This window comes from Cannabis sativa, chromosome 6 (genome assembly GCF_029168945.1).
Source record: "Cannabis sativa cultivar Pink pepper isolate KNU-18-1 chromosome 6, ASM2916894v1, whole genome shotgun sequence".
In the NCBI taxonomy this organism is placed as follows: Eukaryota; Viridiplantae; Streptophyta; class Magnoliopsida; order Rosales; family Cannabaceae; genus Cannabis; species Cannabis sativa.
Window position 1 is genome coordinate 59003449 of NC_083606.1, and position 23510 is coordinate 59026958.

General features: G+C 31.9%; 1 protein-coding gene across 6 annotated transcripts; it reads right to left on the minus strand.

Moving 5' to 3' along the window:
- Positions 1–17133: 17133 nt before the first annotated feature.
- Positions 17134–23503, minus strand: LOC115725186 (pre-rRNA-processing protein las1). Of its 6 annotated transcripts, none has more exons than XM_030654620.2 (10): positions 23342–23503; positions 22924–23160; positions 22312–22403; positions 22063–22170; positions 21658–21764; positions 21334–21389; positions 20195–20369; positions 19393–19473; positions 18904–19194; positions 17134–18272 (listed from the first exon to the last, which is right to left on the minus strand). In XM_030654620.2, exons 1-10 carry the CDS (start codon positions 23390–23392, stop codon positions 17374–17376), a joined length of 2097 nt encoding a protein of 698 aa, XP_030510480.1. In that variant the 5' UTR covers positions 23393–23503; the 3' UTR covers positions 17134–17373. The 6 variants fall into 6 exon arrangements, with proteins under 6 accessions (XP_030510480.1, XP_030510479.1, XP_060973302.1 ...); XM_030654619.2 differs by having other exon boundaries at positions 19393–19491; positions 23342–23499; XM_061117319.1 differs by having other exon boundaries at positions 22063–22179; positions 23342–23499.
- Positions 23504–23510: the final 7 nt, after the last annotated feature.

The window sequence follows — 23510 nt, forward strand, 5'->3', positions numbered from 1 at the left end:
TAATATAAGATAATAGAATATTTTTGGAAATGAATCAAATAGCATCTCCAATTGTGTGCTACTTTGGTTTTGAGGTTACATTTTGTTGGGTTTTATGCCCTAAATAAAACTCATTTCATATAATCAGATTTACTTATTAATAAAGATCATAAATAACATTTTATGTTGCATGGTTCACATGATTTATTTCATGATTATATGTATATAATGTATGAATTTTTTTAAGTCCAGAACATATGAATTTGTTAAGATTATAGTGTTGTCAGCACAGTGGAATATAATCTTAATTATATGTTCAAAAATTTATTTCCTGATTTGTCAGAACACTGGATTTAGACTGACATGGTATAATCAGCGATAGGTATTCTTATACCTTGGAAAAGGGTTATGTCCTTTCCAGGATATTGGCAAAGTTTACCAGTATCGGATGTATGGAGTATACATCGGAAGGGGCCGATATTGAACTTTGATTAGATATATTAAAACTTACCGTAATGTCTATTCAATTCAATATCACCTGTTGATCCTAGATCAAATGATCTTAATCCTGATATGGTTAGGTTCAATCTCAAGAGTGTTATCCGTGTTCTTTGATTTGTTAGTTAAGCCTACTTTTGACAGTCAAGGTGATACATACATTTTGGGAACACTGTAATGCAATTGAGTGGGAGCGCTAACATAAATATGGAATCTATAGCTTCTATCTGGCAAATAGAAGTAAAGGATGATTTCCTTCGAGCTTAACCAAACAAAGATAAATGGTGGAGATCTCATTTCACTTAGGTGAAATATCATTTATACAGGGTTAAGTGTTTTAAGGATAAAATACATTGAAGGTGTAGCGGTAACAGTAGTGCCTTTTCAATGTAGATCATCTATATAGAGGATCATTGATCACATTAGGGTTATAACAATGGATAACTAATGACGTGTCTATATCGTGGAACATATAGAGCGTTCTATATGACTGAGAGTGCAATTCCAAGTTCTAAGTGTGGATTCAATGAGGAATTAATAAGTTAGGGAATTTACTTTGTAAATTCGGTTCGACTTATTGGAAGCTCGGTTATATAGACCCATGGTCGTCATACTAGTTGAGACCATACTGCTTGTAAGACTCAGTTAATTGATTTTAATTAATCAATTATAATTTCTAAAAGTTAGACTATGTCTACTTTATGAATTTTCACTAAGCAAGGGTAAAACAGTAAATAGAGAGTTTAAAGGGTATATTTATTAATTGGGAAACTTTGATTAGTTTTTATTAATAAATAAAATAAATGACAATATATTATTTAATAATTAATTATAGTTATTAAATAATTAGATTTCACATTTATCAAGTTGAAAGAGAGAATTGGCAATTTTGAGAAAATGAAACTAGAAATGATGAAATAGGAAAGTTTGAAAAGTGGAAGGATTTGTGTTTCCTCAATACATGGTCGGCCACCTTTACCCCTATTTCTCATTTTATTTTTCATTTTTTAAATGCCAAATAATTCAACTTTAACCCTATGTGGTATTCTATAAATAGAAGGTAAAGGCTTCAGGTTTGAAACACACACTTTACAGTTTATTCTCTCAAACACTATGAAACCGCCACTCTCTCTCTTTCTTTCTTCTCTGTTTTTTGAATTCTCTTGAGTGATGAGTAGTGCCCACACACATCAAGTTGTACGTCAATCATAGTATGTAAGACCATGGAAATTCTGCGTCAAAGAAGGAGAAAAGAAGATCCAGGTTCAGATCTTGGTGATGCTCTGCTACAGAAAGGAATCAAGGGCTAGAGATTTGAACGGAAGGAGTCATAATATTTCGCTTCACCCACTGTAAGGTTTTCTAACTTTATATGTGTTTATTTTCATTGTTTTAGAATTCATATTAGGTTGTTAATCCAACATACTTGTTAGTAAATCTAGATCCTGGTAAAATAATTTCCAACAACTGGCACCAGAGCCATGGTAACGATTTACTTTCATGTAATATGAATTAAAACGATGATTTATATGTTTCTGTGTTGATTTGGATGGTTTCATGTTGGTTTATGTGCTTATGTGATGAATGTTAATGTTGTACGAAATTTTTCCATGAAATAAATTTTTTCAATTTTTGAAAATATTTTATTTTGATTCCTTGTGAAAAATTAAGCAATTTTGTTTTTTACGGAACTCGATTTCGATAAAAATTGAGAAAGTTATGAATTTTGGAAAATCGGGATTTCGGGTATGCATGGGTGCTCAATCGCACGCATCACGCGCGCGCGAGCACCCTGCTGTTCCGCCCGTGTCACCCCTGCCAGCGCCCATGAATCCCGCCCATGAACCCTGCATCTGTCGAGGTTCCTCGGCTGGGTGCACTCCATCCGCACGCGTGACAGGCTGCTAGCAGCCTCTCCTGGGCTACAGATGCAGCCTACTGGGCTGCTTTCCCAAAAATTGCGATTTTTGGGGTTTTTCCCCAAAAATCCAATTTTTTCATGGGATTGTTTCCCAAAATTCATTTTTTCCATTTTTAAATATTTCTAAATTGAAATGTTTCCAATTTTAAATATTTTCAATTTGGAGTTTTTCCAATTTTTTAAATATTTATATTTTGGAATGTTTCCAATTTTAAATATTTCCTATTATGGTCAGATTTAAAAATTTGTTAACTTCTTTAATATGTATTTATTATTTAATTATAAGATTAGATATTTTGATATTTAAGATATTTTAAATTAAAAGATAACTTTATCTTTTTATTTAAAATATTATATTAAAATTATCTTATATGACAAATTAAATAATTAATAAATTTGTAATTAACATAGATATTTTTTTATAGATATACTTACCATAATGTTTTTCAAATTCAAAAAAATTTGTTATTTTGTTAAATACTTAATTATTTATAAATTATAAGTTTAAAAATGATATCTTTTTTCTATATATATCATTTTTTTTCCTTATTAGAAATTTATAAATCATATCTTAAATATTTAAATAACATAGATATTTTTGTAGAGATTTGAATATTGCTTAATTTGAGATATTTTGACATATAATTATGGTAATTATTATTCATTTATTATTTTATTCCTAAAATAATAGTTATCTAACCAAATCTATTTTAAAATTGGTTTATTTTATTAAATTATAAGATCTGAAAGTGATATTGAAGATTCTTTCCTTTCAAATCATTGATCTTATTAGATATTTAATTTAATTTGATTCAAATAAACCTAGATATTTTAAAATTAGTTTCCTTTATTTGGTTAGTTTAAGAATAATAATTTAATTATATTAATATCTTATTTAACATCTGTTACATGGACAATGTTTGTTTATTTAATATTGTTTATTCAAAAAAAAATTTTAACAAACCTATTATTTATCTGATCTAAATTGGTATGATTAACTTGTTGACAGATCCAATGATCTGATTTTAATCATAGTTCAATTGTCTATAGATCTTATAAATAATTTGTAACAGGTAAATTTTGTACTTCTTTCATCTGTGTAAACCTAGTAACATGATAGGGCCCATCCAAATCATTTGACCTGTGTGAGCCTATATGTTTGCTTTTGGGCTTAGATGCATATAAGAAGCTCATTTAAGTTTTTACTAAGTAAATGGACTAGGTTGCTAAAATAAATTTTGACATAAGGAAATTTATTTAGGCCCAATTAGATTTGGGCTTATTCAATGAATAACAATTGTTTATTTTAAGGTTAAATTCCTCTCTTTTGAGCCTTGTGTGAGAGTTGGGAGCCAATAGAAGTGGGTACGATATACTGAACCCAGCTCCCCCTCACATGAACTACCCCAATTGTGAAGGCCCATTTGCCTTATTTAAATAATTATATTAGGTTAATTATATTAGTCTAACCTAATTAAAATTGAATTAGTAACATAATTAACTTTTAAAATATATGTAATTTATTTTTCATGTAATATTTTAAAGTTAATTTTAGAAAAACACTTAGTCAATGATATATTCTAGATAGTTATTTCTAGTACTTGTTATTATTTCTAATATTAAATAGGAAAATATCATTGATTGTGAAATTAATTGTCTCATCATTAATTTTGGTACAATATAAGTTTAGTATATTTTCCTAGTATTAAATTAGAATTAATAATTAAGTTTCCTCTATACTTAATTATTTATTTCTTGAATTTAATACATTTAATTAAATTGAAAATTTCAATATCTAAGTTGATTTTAATCATGACACTTTAATATTGTTATTTTCATGTTATTTAATTAAAGTTGAAAATTATTTTAAGTTTGAAATCTTATTTCAGAATAACTTAAGTTTGAATAATTTTCAAAATATATTTTATTTTATTAATCATTTCCCAAAATTTCGAAATTGCATCACCTTGATGCAGAAATTTCGAATTTTATTTGAAAAATGGACTAAAGTTGAAAATTATTTATTTAATTTTGGACCAACTTAAATCATTGATTTTTTCATTTAATGATTAATTAAAATAAATGAACTAAAATATATTATAATTAGAAATTGAATTAATTAGTGAGTGAAAGTCTAGATAGATATTATCTGCTTTGCTTGAAGTATTTTTCTAGTGATATTTAATTAAATAGAAAATTAATATTTAAGTTGATTTTTTAATCATGATACTTAAATATTTGAAATTTTTCTTAGATATTTAATTAAATAAGAAAATTATATTTTTTGTTAAAAATTAATTTTTATTAATTTTAGGCCAACATAAAATTAGGGTAATTTTCCAGGATTTATTTTTATTTTATTTTAAAGCATTTTTGAAATACAATATATATTTATAGAAAATTAAATTTGAGTTGTAAATTAATTTAAATTAATTTTGAAACAACTTAAATTGAATAATTTTCTAAATATTTATGGAAATTATTACTAAGATGGAAATAATTCACGTTATTTTCATATCCATCTAAGTATAATTTATAAATATTAAATTAAAATTTATATTTGGAATTTTCATTCTAAATTGGAAATTTTAATTAAATAAATATATATTTAAAATAAATGGATTAAAATAAATATTAGAAGAAAATACAACCCTTCATTAAATAATGAGCTTTATTATTATAAAGATATTCGATCTCCATTGTTGGTTTTACATAGCTATTGTTTTAGTGAGTAATCCTCCCTAATGGAGGAACGTTCATTAGCAAGTTAGCACCGTTTAATCTCGAAAGATAAGTAATCTTGTAAGTTTTTTATATAGTTTATGATCACCCTAATGGTGGCGACTGTATAAGACTTGCAAGAATATGAAACAATGGTGGAAGCTAATAAGATAGAATAGCCTTGACTCTCGCCTAAACGGGACAACGCGGATTCACATCTTGATCGAATTAAAGGTTGCTAGAATGTTTGACATCTTAGATGAGCTGACAACTCTATTCAATGGATGGTAGCTTTGACTCTCGCCTAAACGGGACACTGATATCAGTTTGTTGAAAACCTTGGAAATTATTTAGGATTGTATGTTTTAGTATTTTCACTTGTCATTCCTACTTGCTATGTGCTTCATAATTTCTGAATTGTGTATGAATTTGTATTGAACCATGTTATTTTCTGTTATTAAATCGTAGTTTAATTTCGAATCTTCATTGTTGGTCTAACTTGGTTTGTTTTTCTAGTGAGATAAATCCCTGATGGATTTTCACCATTAGACTAACATAGTAGTGTTAGATCTCGAAAGATAAATATTATATATGCAACATCTAGTTGTTCATCAATTGATGACACCTTAGACTAGTATTTTACAATATGAAACAAGAAGATTGAATAAATAAGATTACTTTGACTCTCGCTAATCGGAGCATCGTTGGATTCTTATTTAAAATGAAATTATCCTAATTCCTCTTGGCTTATTCATTTCGAATTAGCTCAATGACATATCATTGGATGAATGGTCTATAAATCATATAAAGTCATTCAATATTTTCTCTTAAGAAATTAAATGACGCATATGATTATATTCCCGGAATTCTATCCCAAAATGATATAAATCCTCAATCTTAGAAATCTCCTACTTGTATAGGCAAATCATAAGAGTTAGATTAGTAGTGGTGGTCCAAGAAAGAATTACTAATTATACAGTTACACTTTTACAAGTGTTTCATAACCATTTTCTATCAATGGATTCAAACTGTATGAGTTTAGTATTCTGTGACCAGAATCCACTTGCACTATTCTAAGAACTCTTTGTTGTAACTAAAAGATACAACCACATTTTATAAATCTATGGCATTTGTATCTTGTTCATAGTGGTTTTGACAAGATCATTCTCTGCAAAGAGTTAATATGCCTATACCCACTGAAAGTATAATCATCTCATTCGCAGATGGATGTACATTCAGGGGTGGATATGAGTTTTCGTTGTATTCTTAAAACAATCACTCTAGATTTTACCTTACGCAAAAGAAATTTGAAATGTTTGAAAAATTTCATGAATTTCTAGCAATGGTAAGTGGTTAAAGATCTTGAGAACTAATAGGGGTGGAGAAAAAGTTAGTAGATATGCAGTTCAAAGATCATTAATTTGATTTTGAATTATATCCAAACTTACCTCCCCAGAAATTTGAGCTGCATATTGATGATTAGTTACTAGTCGTTGACTAAATCCTTCTATGGTAATATAATTTCAGAATGATGCAATGGTTGTATATTTTATGTAAATCATTACTAGATTCATGGATGACCTAATCGAAATCTTAAGAAAAGCTAGAACTGCTAACCTTGGTTTGCATGTTTGTTAGCTATTCTAAGTGATTAGGGGTTGATCATCCCATAGTCATTAGATAAGAAAGTGTTTGTTTAAACAAATACTACTTTTCTAAGAAAATGACTAAGTCTGAAAATAAAGTAGCAAATAAAGGAGATATTTTTTTCTTGATTCCATAAGTGTTCTATCATCTTATTCGTTACAAGATGATCCCACTGCCTCTGTTGTCTTAACACAACTGAAGAGGTCTATACCATTTAGTTTTCTTAGACATAGTTCACGGTACCTTGTTGTAGTGGGAGAGTTTCTAGGAACTTTACCTTCTTATGACTTGGAAGACACTAGTGATTAAAATCCATTGTGAGTTTAAACAAGTAATGGATTGTCAAGATAAGAAACTAAGAAGAAAGCCAATAGAACTATGGTTTGATCCATTCACATGGAGTAGCCTAAAGTTTTCTATTACAAGGACATGAAAGGAAATTTTCGTTAATAAGTCTATTCAATGGACTTAACAAAACATCCTGTTCCTAGTATTATAGGTTTGGGTTTATCTAAACCTATGGCTTATGGTATACCTGGTAATTACTTACTCTAATGCAAGCATAAGATACTGAAGCATTCTCTTTCCAATGGCAATCTATAGAAGCTTCACAACTTCTTAGATATAGATTTTATTTATCTAAGGAAAAGTCTCAACTATTCCAGAAAAGATAAAACCATGAAAGAATTCTTAAGTCAACAGTGAGAGGTCTCAGATATGCTTTAGTATGCCTTAGACCAGACACCTGCTGTTGAGTGGGAGTAATGAGTAGGTATCAGATTAATCTAGGAGAAGAACATTGGAAGACAATCAAGTAAATTTTAAGATTATGAAGAGGAACTATATGTTAGTCAATAAGGGTGGTTTTGAAACTCTTAGACTACACCACATCAGATTTCGAGACTTGCCTGTGTGCTAGAAAGTCTGCTGATGAGATGGTGATTACTCTAGGGGTGGAGTAGTGATTTTGGAGAAGTGTAAAAACCTATCTGAAATCTCTTGGTCAACCAGAAAGAGACTTAATGTTAAAGTTGCAGGAAAGGTACTTATTCAGTCTAAGGAAAGTTCTATACATTTGTGGCACTGTTCCAACTTGCCTTAACTACTAGGGTTACTTCCTGAATAACCAAAGAGTAGTTGCCAAAAGTATAGAATCCAGTATCCTAAGAGAGTAGATACTTAGAGAGGAATTTCACATTATCAAGGATTTTGTGATTAAAGGGAAAGTAATAGTGGAGAAAAGGTTGTTGTTAATTCAACCTGTCAGATCCTATTACGAGGAGTTTACTACTATTACACTTGATTTGTGTGTTAAGGTGTTAATGATTATTTGAAATGCACTTTTTGTTTTATATTAGTGCAAGTGGGAGTTTGTTGGGTTTTATGCCCTAAATAAAACTCATTTCATATAATCAGATTTACTTATTAATAAAGATCAGAAATAACATTTTATGTTGCATGGTTCACATGATTTATTTCATGATTATATGTATATAATGTATGAATTTTTTTAAGTCCAGAACATATGAATTTGTTAAGATTATAGTGTTGTCAGCACAGTGGAATATAATCTTAATTATATGTTCAAAAGTTTATTCCCTGATTTGTCAGAACACTGGATTTAGACTGACATGGTATAATCAGCGATAGGTATTCTTACACCTTGGAAAAGTGTTATGTCCTTTCCAGGACATTGGCAAAGTTTACCAGTATCGGATGTATGGAGTATACATCGGAAGGGACTGATATTGAACTTTGATTAGATATATTAAAACTTACCGTAATGTCTATTTAATTCAATATCACCTGTTGATCCTAGATCAAATAATCTTAATCCTGATATGGTTAGGTTCAATCTCAAGAGTGTTATCCGTGTTCTTTGATTTGTTAGTTAAGCCTACTTTTGACAGTAAGGGTGATACGTACATTTTGGGAACACGGTAATGCAATTGAGTGGGAGCGCTAACATAAATATGGAATCTATAGCTTCTATCTGGCAAATAGAAGTAAATGATAATTTCCTTCGAGCTTAACCAAACGAAGATAAATGGTGGAGATCTCATTTCACTTAGGTGAAATATCATTTATACAGGGTTAAGTGTTTTAAGGATAAAATACATTGAAGGTGTAGCGGTAACAGTAGTGCCTTTTCAATGTAGATCATCTATATAGAGGATCATTGATCACATTAGGGTTATAACAATGGATAACTAATGACGTGTCTATATCTTGGAACATATAGAGCATTCTATATGACTGAGAGTGCAATTCCAAGTTCTAAGTGTGGATTCAATGAGGAATTAATAAGTTAGGGAATTTACTTGGTAATTTCGGTTCGACTTATTGGAAGCTCGGTTATATAGACCCATGGTCCCCATACTAGTTGAGACCATACTGCTTGTAAGACTCAGTTAATTGATTTTAATTAATCAATTATAATTCTAAAAGTTAGACTATGTCTACTTTATGAATTTTCACTAAGCAAGGGTAAAACAGTAAATAGAGAGTTTAAAGGGTATATTTATTAATTGGGAAACTTTGATTAGTTTTTATTAATAAATAAAATAAATGACAATATATTATTTAATAATTAATTATAGTTATTAAATAATTAGATTGACATTTATGAAGTTGAAAGAGAGAATTGGCAATTTTGAGAAAATGGGAAACTAGAAATGATGAAATAGGAAAGTTTGAAAAGTGGAAGGATTTGTGTTTCCTCAATACATGGCCGGCCACCTTTACCCCTATTTCTCATTTTATTTTTCATTTTTTAAATGCCAAATAATTCAACTTTAACCCTATGTGGTATTCTATAAATAGAAGGTAAAGGCTTCAGGTTTGAGACACACACTTTACAGTTTATTCTCTCAAACACTATGAAACCGCCACTCTCTCTCTTTCTTTCTTCTCTGTTTTTTGAATTCTCTTGAGTGATGAGTAGTGCCCACACACATCAAGTTGTACCTCAATCATAGTATATAAGACTATGGAAATTCTGCATCAAAGAAGGAGAAAAGAAGATCCAGGTTCAGATCTTGGTGATGCTCTGCTACAGAAAGGAATCAAGGGTTAGAGATCTGAACGGAAGGAGTCATAATATTCCGCTGCACCCACTGTAAGGTTTTTTAACTTTATATGTATTTATTTTCATTGTTTTAGAATTCATATTAGGTTGTTAATCCAACATACTTGTTAGTAAATCTAGATCCTGGTAAAATAATTTCCAAAACATTTATGTATTTAACGTCTAGAAAATTAGTATTTGTGTAAACAAACACTTACTAGTCTTGATGACCATAGTGTAGTCCACCCCTAGTCACTTTAGAATAGCCACCAAGCATGCAAACCTTAGTCAAAAGTTCTAGCTATTTCTTATGGACATAACCTTAAAAAGACTTTCTTAGCTTCTAGTAACTAATCATAGACCAAATCATTTTATCAATATGCGACTCCGAAACTTTAAGGAGGTAAGTTTGATTACAATTTGAAGTTCATTTACATGATATTTGAACTGCATATCAAATATTTTTCACCCCTATCAGTTCGCAAGATCTTTTAATGACTTTCTTAATTGTCTTTGCTAGAAATTCATGAAAATTTTCAAATATTTCAAATTTCTGGCATAAGTTAAATATCTATAGTAATCGTCTAAGAATTTGATGAGTTACTCATAACCACCCCTAGAATGTATATCTCTATGTCCAAGGACACATTGAACATGCCATCCAAGTAGTTACTTAATTGAAAAGGAAAATGAAGTGAACTTAATTGAACAATATGATCCTATGAATGATTCAACTCATCTAGATGCTTCCAACTTCGTAGAAAATTTCAATGATAATAATGAGTCTAATGACTGTGATACCAGAGAAAATTAAGTATAATCTAGCATTAACTACTATATTTGATATATTATGCCTTTATCTTCAATTTATTACATTATTTGTGATGTTTTGTGTATTATGCATTTTTTTAATGTTTTTTCTTGTACTATTTTTATTTGATGAAATAAATATATATATATATATATTTCTCACATCATCCTTATTGTTATCTCTTGAAGTGTTAAATGGATTGTACTCTCAATGAAGATGAACGTAAAGATAATATCAAAGATTTTTGCATACCAGATAGTAGCACAGCACATACTATCCTTAGAAATAAAAAATATTTTTCTTACTTAAAACCAACAAAAACAATTATCGACACCATATCAGGTCCTGCAGATTTGATTAAAGGTATTGATAAAGTAAATTTTTTATTACCAAATGGAACAAAGTTTTGTATAAACAATGCTTTGTTATCACCAAAATCTAAAAGGAATTTGTTGAGTTTTAATGATATATATCTTCATGAATATGATACTGAGTCTGCGACTGAGGGTGACATGAAATATATGAACATTACTAAATGTAATGCAGGAAAAAGATACATCCTAGAAAACTACTAATGCTCCCCACTGGACTACATTATACCTATATAAGTGTAATTGAGTCACATGCAGTAGTTAAAGAGAAATGTAAAGATCTCTCGATATTAAATACTTGGCATGATCGCCTTGGTCATCCTGGTTCAATAATGATGCGAAGAATTATTGAAAGCTCACATGGTCATTCATTAAAGGATCAAAAGATACCTCAAACAAATAAATTTACATGTGAAGCATGTTCCCTTGGAAAATTAATCACAAGGCCTTCGCCAAGAAAACTCACAATTGAATTACCTTCATTTCTTGAACAAATCCAAGGGGATATGTGGACCAATTCATCCACCATGTGTACCATTTAGATACTTCATGGTATTAATAGACGCATCTAGCAGACGGTCGCATGTATATTTATTGTCAAATTGCAATATGGCATTTGCAAGATTTTTGGCTCAAATAATCAAATTACGAGCGTTAGGGGTGAAAATCGGTCGGTTATGGTCGATTTTTACAATTTTATAACCGATCGGTCAGTTACGGTTTTTATTTTACGAAAACCGTAACCGACCGTTTAGAAATTATAACCGTATAAAACCGACCGTACGATTTTTGGCAGTTTTTCGGTTTGGCAGTTTTGGACGGTTTTTGGCAGTTTTGGGCGGTTTATTGCGGTTTTTGGCAGTTTTGGCAGTTTTTTGGTTTAACTATTTTTTTATTTCAAAAACCGAAACCGACCGCCATGTCAAAAAAACTAAAACCGAAACCGACCGCCAAATTCAGTGATGACGTGGAACCGAAAATTTGGTTACGGTCTGGTCGGTTTCTGTTTATCAGTTTTTATGAACACCCCTAACGAGTGTAATTTCTTGATTATACAATCAAGAGAGTTAGGCTTGACAATGCTGGTGAATTTACATCTAAAGCATTCAATGATTATTGCATGTCAATTGCTGTTTCTATTGAGCATTATGTTGCTCATGTACATACTCAAAATGATTTGGATGAATCATTGATAAAACACCTACAACTTATTGCTAGACCGCTAATAATGAAGACAAAACTTCTTGTAGAAGTATGGAGTCATGCAATTTTACATGTTGCAAGATTAATTCGCATAAGACCAAGTTCATATCATAAGTATTCCCCATTACAACTTGCACTTGGTCAAGAACCTAACATTTCCCACCTAAGAAGCTTTGGCTGTGTTGTATATGTTCCCATCTCTCCACCACAACGCACAAAGATGGGCCCTCAAAGGAGGCTAGTTATATACGTTAGATTTGAATCTCTTCCATTGTCATATATCTAGAACCTTTAACCGGTGATATTTTTAATGCACGTTTTGTTGATTGTCACTTTAATGAGAAACTTTTCCCAACATTAGGAGGAGAAAAGAAAACTCTACATAAAGATATTACATGGTGTGAACCATCATTATTGTATCTTGATTCTTACACAAGGCAATGTGAATCAGAAGTTCGAAACATTGAACATTTACAAACTATAGCTAATCAATTACCTAACGCATTTGTTGACACTAAAGGAGTAACTAAATCATATATACTGACTATAAATGCTCCTTCTAGATTTGAAATACCAAAAGGAAAACCTGAAGATTTAGTTGCGAATGAGTCTAAGTCACGCCCGAAGCGTGGGAAACCAATTGGTTCCAAAGATTAAAATCGTTGAAAAAGAAAAGGGGCAGATAAGTATGATAACTCTTATATGGATGAAAATAACCATAGAAAAACTCAAGATGAGGAAAACACTCTAGAAGAGAAAGCAAGTGAAGTGAGTCAAGAGATCTCAGTTGATTATACCAGGACTAAAAACTCATCAAATGAAAATGATTCGAAAGTTATTGATAAGACATTTTCTTATAATGTGGCATGCAATATAGTCAATGAAATAGATGATCAAGAACCAAAATCTGTCTCTAAATGTCAAAATAGAAATGATTGGGATAAATGGAAAGATGCTATGCAAGTTGAGTTAGAGTCATTAAACAAAAGAAATATTTTTGGACCTATTATTCTCACACATGAAAATATGAAACCAGTAGGATTGAAATGGGTCTTCATTCGAAAACGAAACGAGAAAAATGAAATTGTAAGATACAAAGCTAGGCTTGTTGCTCAGGATTTTTCTCAAAGACCCAAAATTGATTATGAAGAAACATACTCTCCTGTAATGGATGCAATCACATTTCAATATTTGATCAGTCTAACAGTTTCTAAAAACTTAAAAATACATCTTATGGATGTAGTGACAACTTACTTGTACGAATCGCTTGATAACGATATTTATATGAAAATTCCTGAAGATTTTAAGATGCCTGAAGCATCAACCTTTAAGCCCAAAGAGATATGTTTAATAAAGTTACAGAGATCCCTTTAGGGTTAAAACAATCTGGACGCATGTGGTACAACTGCTTAAGTAAATATTTATTAAAGAAGGGATACAATAATAATCCAGTTTGTCCATGTGTTTTCATTAAGAAAACAAAATTAGGATATGTAATTATTGTTGTCTATGTTGATGATTTAAATATCATTGGATTGATAAAGAGTTACACGAGGCAATATTGTACTTGAAGAATGAATTTGAAATGAAAGATTTGGGGAAAACCAAATATTGTCTTGGCTTACAAATCGAACATACCCACAATAAGATAATGTTGCATCAATCAAACTACATTGAAAAGGTGTTGAAACGCTTTACTATGGATAAAGTGAACCCTTTAAGTAACCCAATAGTCGTTAGATCACTAAATGTCAAAAAAGACCTGTTTCGTCCTTGTCAAAATAATGAAGAGATACTTGGTACTGAAGTACCATATCTTAATGCAATTGGAGCTCTTATGTATCTTGCTAATTGTACTCGACCTGATATTGCTTTCACAGTGAATTTGTTATCAAGGTTTAGTTCATCACCTATTGAAATGGAATAAAACATATATTTCGTTATTTACGGGGAACTACTGATTTAGGTCTATTTTTCCCCAAAAGCTCAAACCAAGAATTAGTTGGGTTTGTAGATGCAGGCTATTTATCAGATCCACATAAAGCTAGATCTCAAATTGGATACGTGTTCACATATGGAGGCACTGCAATATCACGGTGTTCTCAAAAGTAAACTCTTGTTGCTACATCTTCAAATCATGTTGAGGTTATCGCACTACATGAAGCCAGTCAAGAATGTGTATGGTTGAGATTAGTAACACAACATATTCAAGAAAGTTGTGGTCTTTTAACCCATAAAGATCCGACCATACTATATGAAGATAATGATGCATGTGTTGCTCAAATAAAAGAAGTTTGCATCAAAAGTGATAGAACCAAACACATTCCTCCTAAATTTTTCTCTTTTACGCAAGAACTTGAGAAAATAAATGATCTAAATATACAATACATTAGATCCAGTGAGAATCTATCAAATCTTTTCACAAAGTCACTTCCTACTACAATCTTAAAAAAATTGAGACATGGTATTGGAATCTGTCATCTATAAAATCTATGAGAAGTAACTGGTAATGTTATTGTGAGGGGGAGTTTATTCAATTGTACTCTTTTTCCCTTACTATGGTCTTTTTCCTATTGGGTTTTACCTAGTAAATTTTTTTTAACGAGACAGTATTAATTATAAACAAATAAAAGAGTATACTAAGGGGAGTGTTATGAATGACTATATAGTATAGAATAGGTAGTATGCTCTAAATGATAATATTACAATAATAGCAATAGTATTCAATTTGTAGCAGTAGCAAGTATAATGATCATGTACATTATACATGCATGTATTCACCTATATATATGTGTAACTTTGATAAAGAATATGAAGCAAAGTGAAGAGCAGAAAAGAATATAAAGTTATTTACTCATGTTTGTCTAAATTTATGACAGTATAAATATAGATATTATTTTCATATATAAAATAATAAAAAAAATAATTTTTTTAATACTAAATTATTTATCTAAAATAAAAAAATAAAATATCTTAAGAATAAATGTTGATGAACTCGATAAATATAATATAGATTAAGTAAATAAATTTAAATATATAAATAATAATATATTAGTTTTTTTTTTTTTTTTGAGAAAAAATAATATATTAGTTGAACTATAAAAATTTATAACTAATCAAGTTAAATATTAATTAACCATCCGTATAAATAAAAATAAAATTAAATTAAAATTGGATCACATGAAAGAATGGGCAACCTAAAATATTTTGTAAGAAATGCCCGTTTTACTACATTAGTAAAAATTGATGACTTTTTTTTTAGTGAAAATTTGAAGCTCCAATAACTTGTAAAAACAAGTTAAAAAAATATGAAATGTCACCTTATTACTTTGAAAATTTTCTATAAATGTATAATTTAGGTGTTTAATATTTCTAAGTTTATTTTTAATTACTGTACATGCATTTATGTACCTTTTAACTATACATTATCAGCGAGTTTAAAGGTCATTACACATTTTGTCAAAAAGAAAAAAATAAAAAGGGCAAATAGTGGCATAAGTACCCAAAGTTTTATGTTTGTAAACAGCATAAACCTAATGTTTATTTTTAGCGACATAGGTACCCAATATTTGCAAAACTGTAATTTTTCTCTAATTTTATTAGTACAGAATCTGATATTGTCTTAAACAGGACACATATAAGGCCTAAAGTTTTGATCATTGGATCTAGATAAAAACATATAGTATCAGTTACTTCCAAATATTCTTTTAATAAATTCAAAACAGAATCTGTACTGACAAAACTGGAAGAAAATTACAATTTTACAAACATTGGATTAGGAATGTCAATCTGGGCTATTTTCGCGGGCCGGGCCGGGCCCCCGGCCCGACGGGCCGACTGTGGCCCAAATGATTCGGGCTCTTCTCGGGCTTCTGGCCCGGCCCGGCCCGGCCCGGTATATATTATTTCGGGTCGGGCCCGGCCCGGCCCGGTTTCAAATATTAAAAAAAAACCTAAATCCCTAAAAAAAATCTCAAATTCTAAACCTAAATCTCACGACTTCTTTCTCAGTTGACTCTGCAAACACTATCCATCCCACCAAAAATAGAACCTCTACTCGCTTATTCATTGCAGAGTCAAAATCTAGGTAAGTTACCCCTGAATCGTAAATAATCGAGTTTCATCAACTGGGTTTCTTTGATTTAGTGTATCTGTAATGGCCTCTGCAGGAATTTGATTGCATTTTGACAATTTCTTGTTTGGGGATTGATTGAAGGCAAGACTTGCATTTTTGCTCTTTTGGAAAAATATGGTGAGGGATTAAGCTTTGCCTATGGTTTTCGTTAAATATTCTCTGTCAGTTAAAGTCTGAAGCTTTATTCAATTTAATTCGCATCAATGGTAGATATTGTTTAGTGGTTTGATTTCATTTGTTCTCTGGGTTAATACTTTATGCCTTTGGCTTTCAATTATTCAGTTTAGGCTGTTTGGAATTGGGTATTATGGATTCTTTTACGTGAGGAGTTTAAAAATAGAAGAATGAGCCTTTGCAAGCATGCAAAGTCATGAAATGTTCTTCTGTGTGAAATTTTTGTTTTCGAATCACACAATTGCCTCTTCATTTTATTTTCAAAAATTAAATCCTTGATTATGGTCATAAAGTCTGTTCATTCAGTCTTACAAAAAAAAAAAAAAAAAAAAAAAAAAAAACCGGGTCGGGCCTAACCCGGCCCGATTATCTCGGGCCGGGCTTGACCCGCTAGGCCAAAAGAAGGAGTCGGGCCGGGCCAGGCCGGGCCAAAGTGATGTCGGGCCGGGCCGGATTTGTGGCGGGCCGGGCCGGGCCCGACTGACATTCCTACATTGGATACTTATGCCACTAAAAATAAACATTGAGTTTATGTCGCTTACAAACATAAAACTTTGGGTACTTATACCGTTATTTACCCAAATAGAAAAGGTATTACAAATCAAATGACAAATATTAAGATAAATTCCTATTCTGATAAATCATTTGACACAATATATGTGGTGGCTCATGTCCAAAACCTAGAAGGCATTGCTAACATAAAATAATAATTCATAATTTAACTCTCCATCCATGCAACAATCATGTCTTCTTCTTAAATATGGGACAAATTCCCTGAACAGGCATTGCTACGTATCAAAACTGTCTTAGATTCTTAAGCCTAATGACTAAATCCAACTCAGAATTTTAAAGTTGTATCTCCTTGAACCGAAACTTCATAACAGCAAGCTCTTCAACTTTACTATAGTATTTGTGTACTTCCGACATGGAGACATCTTCTACTAATTTCTTCCATAGTCCCCCAATCCAAAGTTTATCATCAAAACCTTGCTGTGACCAGACATCTTCAACATCAGACACACAGTCATCTTCAACCGCGCGCCTTCTCTTCTTGTCAACAAAGTCATCTGACGGTGGAATGTCAGGCTGGATCATTTCATTATAGTGGTTTGATACCAAACTTTCTCTTGCTTGTGACATTTCAGGAAACTTGCTCTCATCATCTTTATTGTCCAAAACAGGAAGGCAGCCAGAAGACCCAAAAGAGTTGGGTAACATGCCAATCGGACATGGATTCCAAGACGTTGCAACAACCCATCTTCTCGAAATTTCTACATCTCCATCTGTAGTCTTTGCTTTTTTTAACTTCATCCGACGGCGTTTTATAGCCTCAAGCTTCTCACCAGCTTGGGAAAGGGATTCATCTGGCTGGATAAGATCCTTCGAATTGAATAAAGAAGGATCATTTTCAATAACTTCTGAATTTGACAAAGCTAGGAAAGATATTTTGTTAAGTTTCTTCATTAGATTGATGTCTCCAATCAGCTGTGCAATAAGGATGGCTGAATCCAGGAGCTGCTTGTTGCCAGAAGCTGATAACACTAGACACTTGCGCATTAGTTGCATCAGTGCTGCGTTTGATAAGGATGAATCTCCTGTTGATTTTACATCTGTTTCAGAAGTTTTAAGAGCTTTATGACGAGGCTTTAATTCCTTGAGGTTATTAGCAAGCCATGCAAAAAGGGAAGAGAGGTGTTCAACTTGATGAACCACTGGGCTATTGTCAGATGATATGAGTTGCCCTCCTGAAGTAAAAAAAAAATCAGATGAATTGTAAATGGAGACCCTTAACACACTGTGTATGGCGTGAGGTGTTTCTCATTATAAATTGAAAGAAAAACTAAAAACAACAATAACTTAGTCACAAATTCAGTCATTTATAAGGCAGATCAATTCAAGAGCAACCAGGGAAACTATTTATGGGTCAAATCTCATATTAATTTGTGGACAGCTCATGTTATTTAATCATTATTCCTTTAGGTTTAACATAACTTGCCTTATTCAATATATGATGTAGTTGTCGAAACAAAAAATTAACAAGTTTGCACAAACATAACCATCCAATGATGGCTAAAAGTAAATATATATATAGCCACCCATAATTCTCTCAGGTCTCAACGTCTGGTTTTCACTTTAGATAATTATGAATAATTAAGGCCATATCGTAACACCAGGTTAGATCAGCATTCCCACACACGCTCAAACACAATAAGACAAACACACGCACATGCATGCACATCTCTACTTAATTGCTAGTTTCCTAGAAAAGACACACACTACATATGTATCAAGAGCGAATCAGTATGTTGAGAAGACACAGTATCAGTATGTTGAGAAGACACAAATTAAACATCACACAAGTAGAGTTCGATTTACCTATTTCATCTTTACTGGTTTCTTGGACTTCAATCATACCAAGAACTGCATTAAGAAGGGCAACGAGTAATTCTGGCTCCTTATTTGAAAACTTAGTTATAACAGGCTTCCAATCATTCAAAATAGTATCTGTGCCAGAGCCGACCTGGGTGTCTTCTGAAAGCTCTGACGAATGTGAAGAATTTAAAGTCTTGAGCAAAAAATCCAACAGTACCGATACAACTTCTGAGGAACAGGAAGAATACAAGCCAACAAGATTTTTGACAACATTCTTGATCTGTTTCTTGTTACCTGAACATAAAAGTAGATCCAGAAGCAAATAAATATCAACAATAGATGCAAAACACAGCAGTAATTCGTGTTTAAAAAATGCTTTCTTAAAATTTTTGGTGTCACATCAAAAACTGGTGTATAAAGCTTAAGAATTCAATGGCAATTACTATGACATTCAAAAAAAAAAAAGTTAACAACTTCAGCAGTTAATTTCACCTCCAGAATTTGAGTGGAGCTTGCCAGCTGCATGTGAGAGAAACATTTTACGCCCACAAATCCAATCATGTTTTCTACGACCTATAGAACAGTGAAATACTATATAGTTGAAAATATGTAACTGCCATACGGAATGTTTTTATTGAAAGCTAAATCAGAAGTAAAATTCCCTTTTGTATAAGAATTTCCTTTAGAAAAAGAAGAATGCATTTTTAAACCCAGAACACTAGATTTAATTATATCTGATGTAGGGGCAATTAATGGAAATCAAGAGGTAGATTGCTTACATAGAAGAAAAATAAGTAGATTAGCATGCCAATATAACTACAGGAACAACTTCTAAAAGCCAAAGGGCTAGAATATTACAGACATTGCAGACATTTTTTAAAAAGAAGAATATTATAAACCTGAAAATTTAAAACCCTGACTACTTTAGAGGTGTAAGAATATCGAAGTTCCTTAGGATATAGTAATCCCACGTAACAAACTTAGCTTGACTCTCTGAATAGATATAAACTAAACTAGCATTTTTTTTAGACCATTGGCCCCATAAACCTACAGTAAACTAGAGCTTATAAATAATTGAACTGCTGCAAATATTAAGTAAGTTAAGATCTCAAACAGACCCAACAACCCAAAATAATCTAAAGTATGACCAAGGGAATTCTCTATCACTGTAAAACAATTGAGAGACAAGAACACATATCAAGTTTATGATTAAATCAAATAGAGAAAATTGAAGAAGAAGATACTTAATTGCCCGAATAAAACAAATCAAGCAAAATAAAAGAGTTCCACATACGTTTTCCGTGTAATGGTGAAGATGACAGTTCAGGACTCTCCTTAGCATTCAAACAGAAGGCCAATTCACGAAGTTTAGACTTGATTCTTTTTCTGATCTTAGTTGTACTGTCACCTTGAAATGGGACAGCCTTCTTCTGTGGTTCCCAATAGTAAAATTTTAGCCAATCAAGTGCCTGGAAACATCAACAGTTCAACACCATAAATGACAATATATAAATTCCCTTTAAACAGTAGAATACCACTTACAACTTTGTAAAGTTATAGTACGTTCAAGCTTACAAAGCTGGTATAGTTAGGTTAGGCATTATTATGTACAAGACAAATAAGAAAATAAGTCGAATGTCACTAAAATAAACCTTTACTGCATTCAAATCATTGATCAAAGAAATTTCAAAATACTAAGGGTTACTTAACCAAGGTTTCTAACTGATTCAAGGTGTGCTCCACCAAATAGAAAAGAGAAGCAATATTCCACCACATGATACGATACCATTGCAGAAATATGACAAACTTCCAATCAGGTTTACCTACCTTTGTCAGGCTTGAAAAGAATCAACAGCAGGACAAGCCACTGAGCCAGCCCTGCTGGATTAAATGGCGTGCTTAGGTGTTGCTAAGTATGTTTGTGCTTACATATTGGATTTTCATTACCTGTTGTTAAGTGCGTGTGCTGACATATTAGAACTATCTTAATGTTTCTTAGTAAATTATTCTTATGGGTGGTAGATCTCATGTGATTGTCAGGAGAATAATTAAAAGAATTTTTAGTGTGTGATAGGGGATGACTAATTTTTGGTTTGCATTGTAGAGCTTCATTTTAGGGAGAGAACCAGGCTTTCAAAATCCAAGTAGTTTGTAATCAGTTATGATTTGCAATACAACCTTTCAACTTTACTCTACTAATCTGTCATGTAATGTATCTGCGGTACCGTAACCTTATCAACAGATAAGAATTACTATATTCTAGCACACCTAAATAGTATAAAGATAAAAGATAGCATTAGTAGGAAGTTTTTTCATCTCAATGTACGTAAAAGTGATTGTTAATTATATTAGCTTTACAAAACAAAAAATGCTCCATTAAGAAGAATAAGAACTACATAGTAACATTTATGTTCAGATTCCAATGAAGCATACCTTGATTGAGGCACTGCGAACTATCTGAAGTGTAGGAAGCTCACGATGCGAACCCTCTACAATAATAAAAATGCTTGGTGAAAAATAAACCTTAGTAAATGGAAAATAATATGAGTAAGCCACATGATTTAAGTTCACTAACATCAAGCTGCAAAAAAAAAGTTCACTATCATCATACTACACTAGAATAAATGCGGTGTTCGGATCATTTACATTTTAAGTATGCCGCAGCTTGTAAGGTTTAATTTGATTGGTTTGAAAGTTGGTTAGCACATGGAAAGTGACTCAAAAGAGTAGAAAATAAGAATAAAACAAGTCACTTACCATGACGAATATCAATCAATGTACGTGGCATATTAATTGCATCAGCGGCCACAGCAATTGAAACCTCACGTTGCTTACGTGTTTTCTCAACAACACCGTTGACAAGCCTTCAAAAAGTGACAAATATGTAGCCCAATCCATCAGTGTACAAATACAAACAACAAAAAAGACAGCAAAATTAAACAAGATGATCTGTGAAAACTTAAAATAGAAGCACATAGAACACAACAATCTCATTTTGCCACTGCTATGAAAATGGAAAAGCATCAAGCCAGCATCGCATCTCAGATTTCCTCACCATTATTCCAATATATGGTCAGTCAGCAATTATTGATAAGTTTCATTTCACTCATTATAACATCTGCCAATGAATTAGTGAACAATCAAATAGACAAGGATCCTCACCTCATGATTGCCATGCAATAAAGCATAGCCAGCATTTCGTCAGAAAGTGATCCATCAGAACCTTGATTTCCTCTATTTTTATCTGAAGCATCGATATTTTGGTCCTTCCTAAATTTACAAATAAAATAGATTACCACAGTCAATTGTTAACCTCAAAAAATGGATTATGAAATTATAGAAATTAAAGATCTAGAAGTAGAAACAATATCAGGACAGTGATTCAAACAGATAATAGTGTGAAACAGGTACCTAAAATAAGGATCTCTCATTTGAATTTCAATGATTGAAGCCGTAACTTCAATTGTAACAGGAAGACAACCTCTGCTTCCCCATGTTGATATCTGATATCCAAAAGCAACCAATCAGATAATCATACATATTGAAACAGCAACATTGAACATATGTCCATATCTCAATCCCATAAAACACTGCCAGTACCATCGCGAACCAATGCTAGCTAAAGAATACTACTCAACATGAGAAAAAACAAAGTAGTAAGCACATCCGTTAGCTCCTTAACTTTCTAATTTTATAACCATTTATCACCAAGTAACTATCTATCTGTCTGTCTAATTGTCCCTTTACGAAAACTAAGAAATTCAGCATCAACCCCTTCTGAATTAAAAATTCTTGGAATTCGAAGCCTTTGAAAGAGACATTCTGTCCTTTTCCCTTTCTAGAATTCGAAGTACAATATTCTGGTTTTTTCTTATAACAAATGCTCAAGTGGGTTCAAATTTGATATCAACTTTCAACAAAGTATCAAGGCTGTTCCATAGATCATGGTTGAACTGTCTGTGTCTCCATAACCCTAGTTTATCAATGTATAGTCAGACATAGGAAGCTGCAAGAGAGTAATACCTTTGCAAGAGCAGATGAAACTGCGTGAGGGGAATCGGAGAAGAGAGAGTCATAGACGAAGAGCCATTCTTCCCAGCTCATCCAAGGCACCAATTTGAGACCATATGAAGACGACGAGGGGGATGATGGTGTTGATGATATTTGTTGGTGTTGGAGTTGTCTCTGCTCCTCCTCGAATGCTAATATGGACTCCATTACCAAATCTTTAGAAAATTGGATAACAGCTAACTCATATCCCTGTAAAAAGACCTCGAATCAAATTTAGGGCTGCATAATAAAAATACAAGTTTCAAGTAGACAACTCAATAGAATCAAATTAGTATATTAGCATATTTGAAAACCACTAATTCTTCTAAACTATTATTCTTCAGAACAAAACACAGGTTGATTTCATTGCCTTTTCTTTCAAAGCCCGTACCTGTGACTGTGAGTGAAGTAATTGTTTATCCGAGCAACGAGTAAAGCGCATGTGGTAATGAAGGCAAACGGAATTCCTCCTCTCCGATCAGTAGTGAACGAGGTTAGGGACTTAGGGTAGTTAGAGTTGGAGAGAGAGGGCGGGATGAAGTTGTGCTGACTTGGGTTGG

Coding starts and splice junctions, on each gene's coding strand:
- LOC115725186 (XM_061117318.1), bottom strand. CDS start 23,392: ATGCGCTTTACTCGTTGCTCGGATAAACAATTACTTCACTCACAGTCA. Junction 19,492..20,194: donor TTCACCATTACACGGAAAAC/GTATGTGGAACT, acceptor TCAACTATATAG/TATTTCACTGTTCTATAGGT. Junction 18,273..18,903: donor AACCAGTAAAGATGAAATAG/GTAAATCGAACT, acceptor TTTTTACTTCAG/GAGGGCAACTCATATCATCT.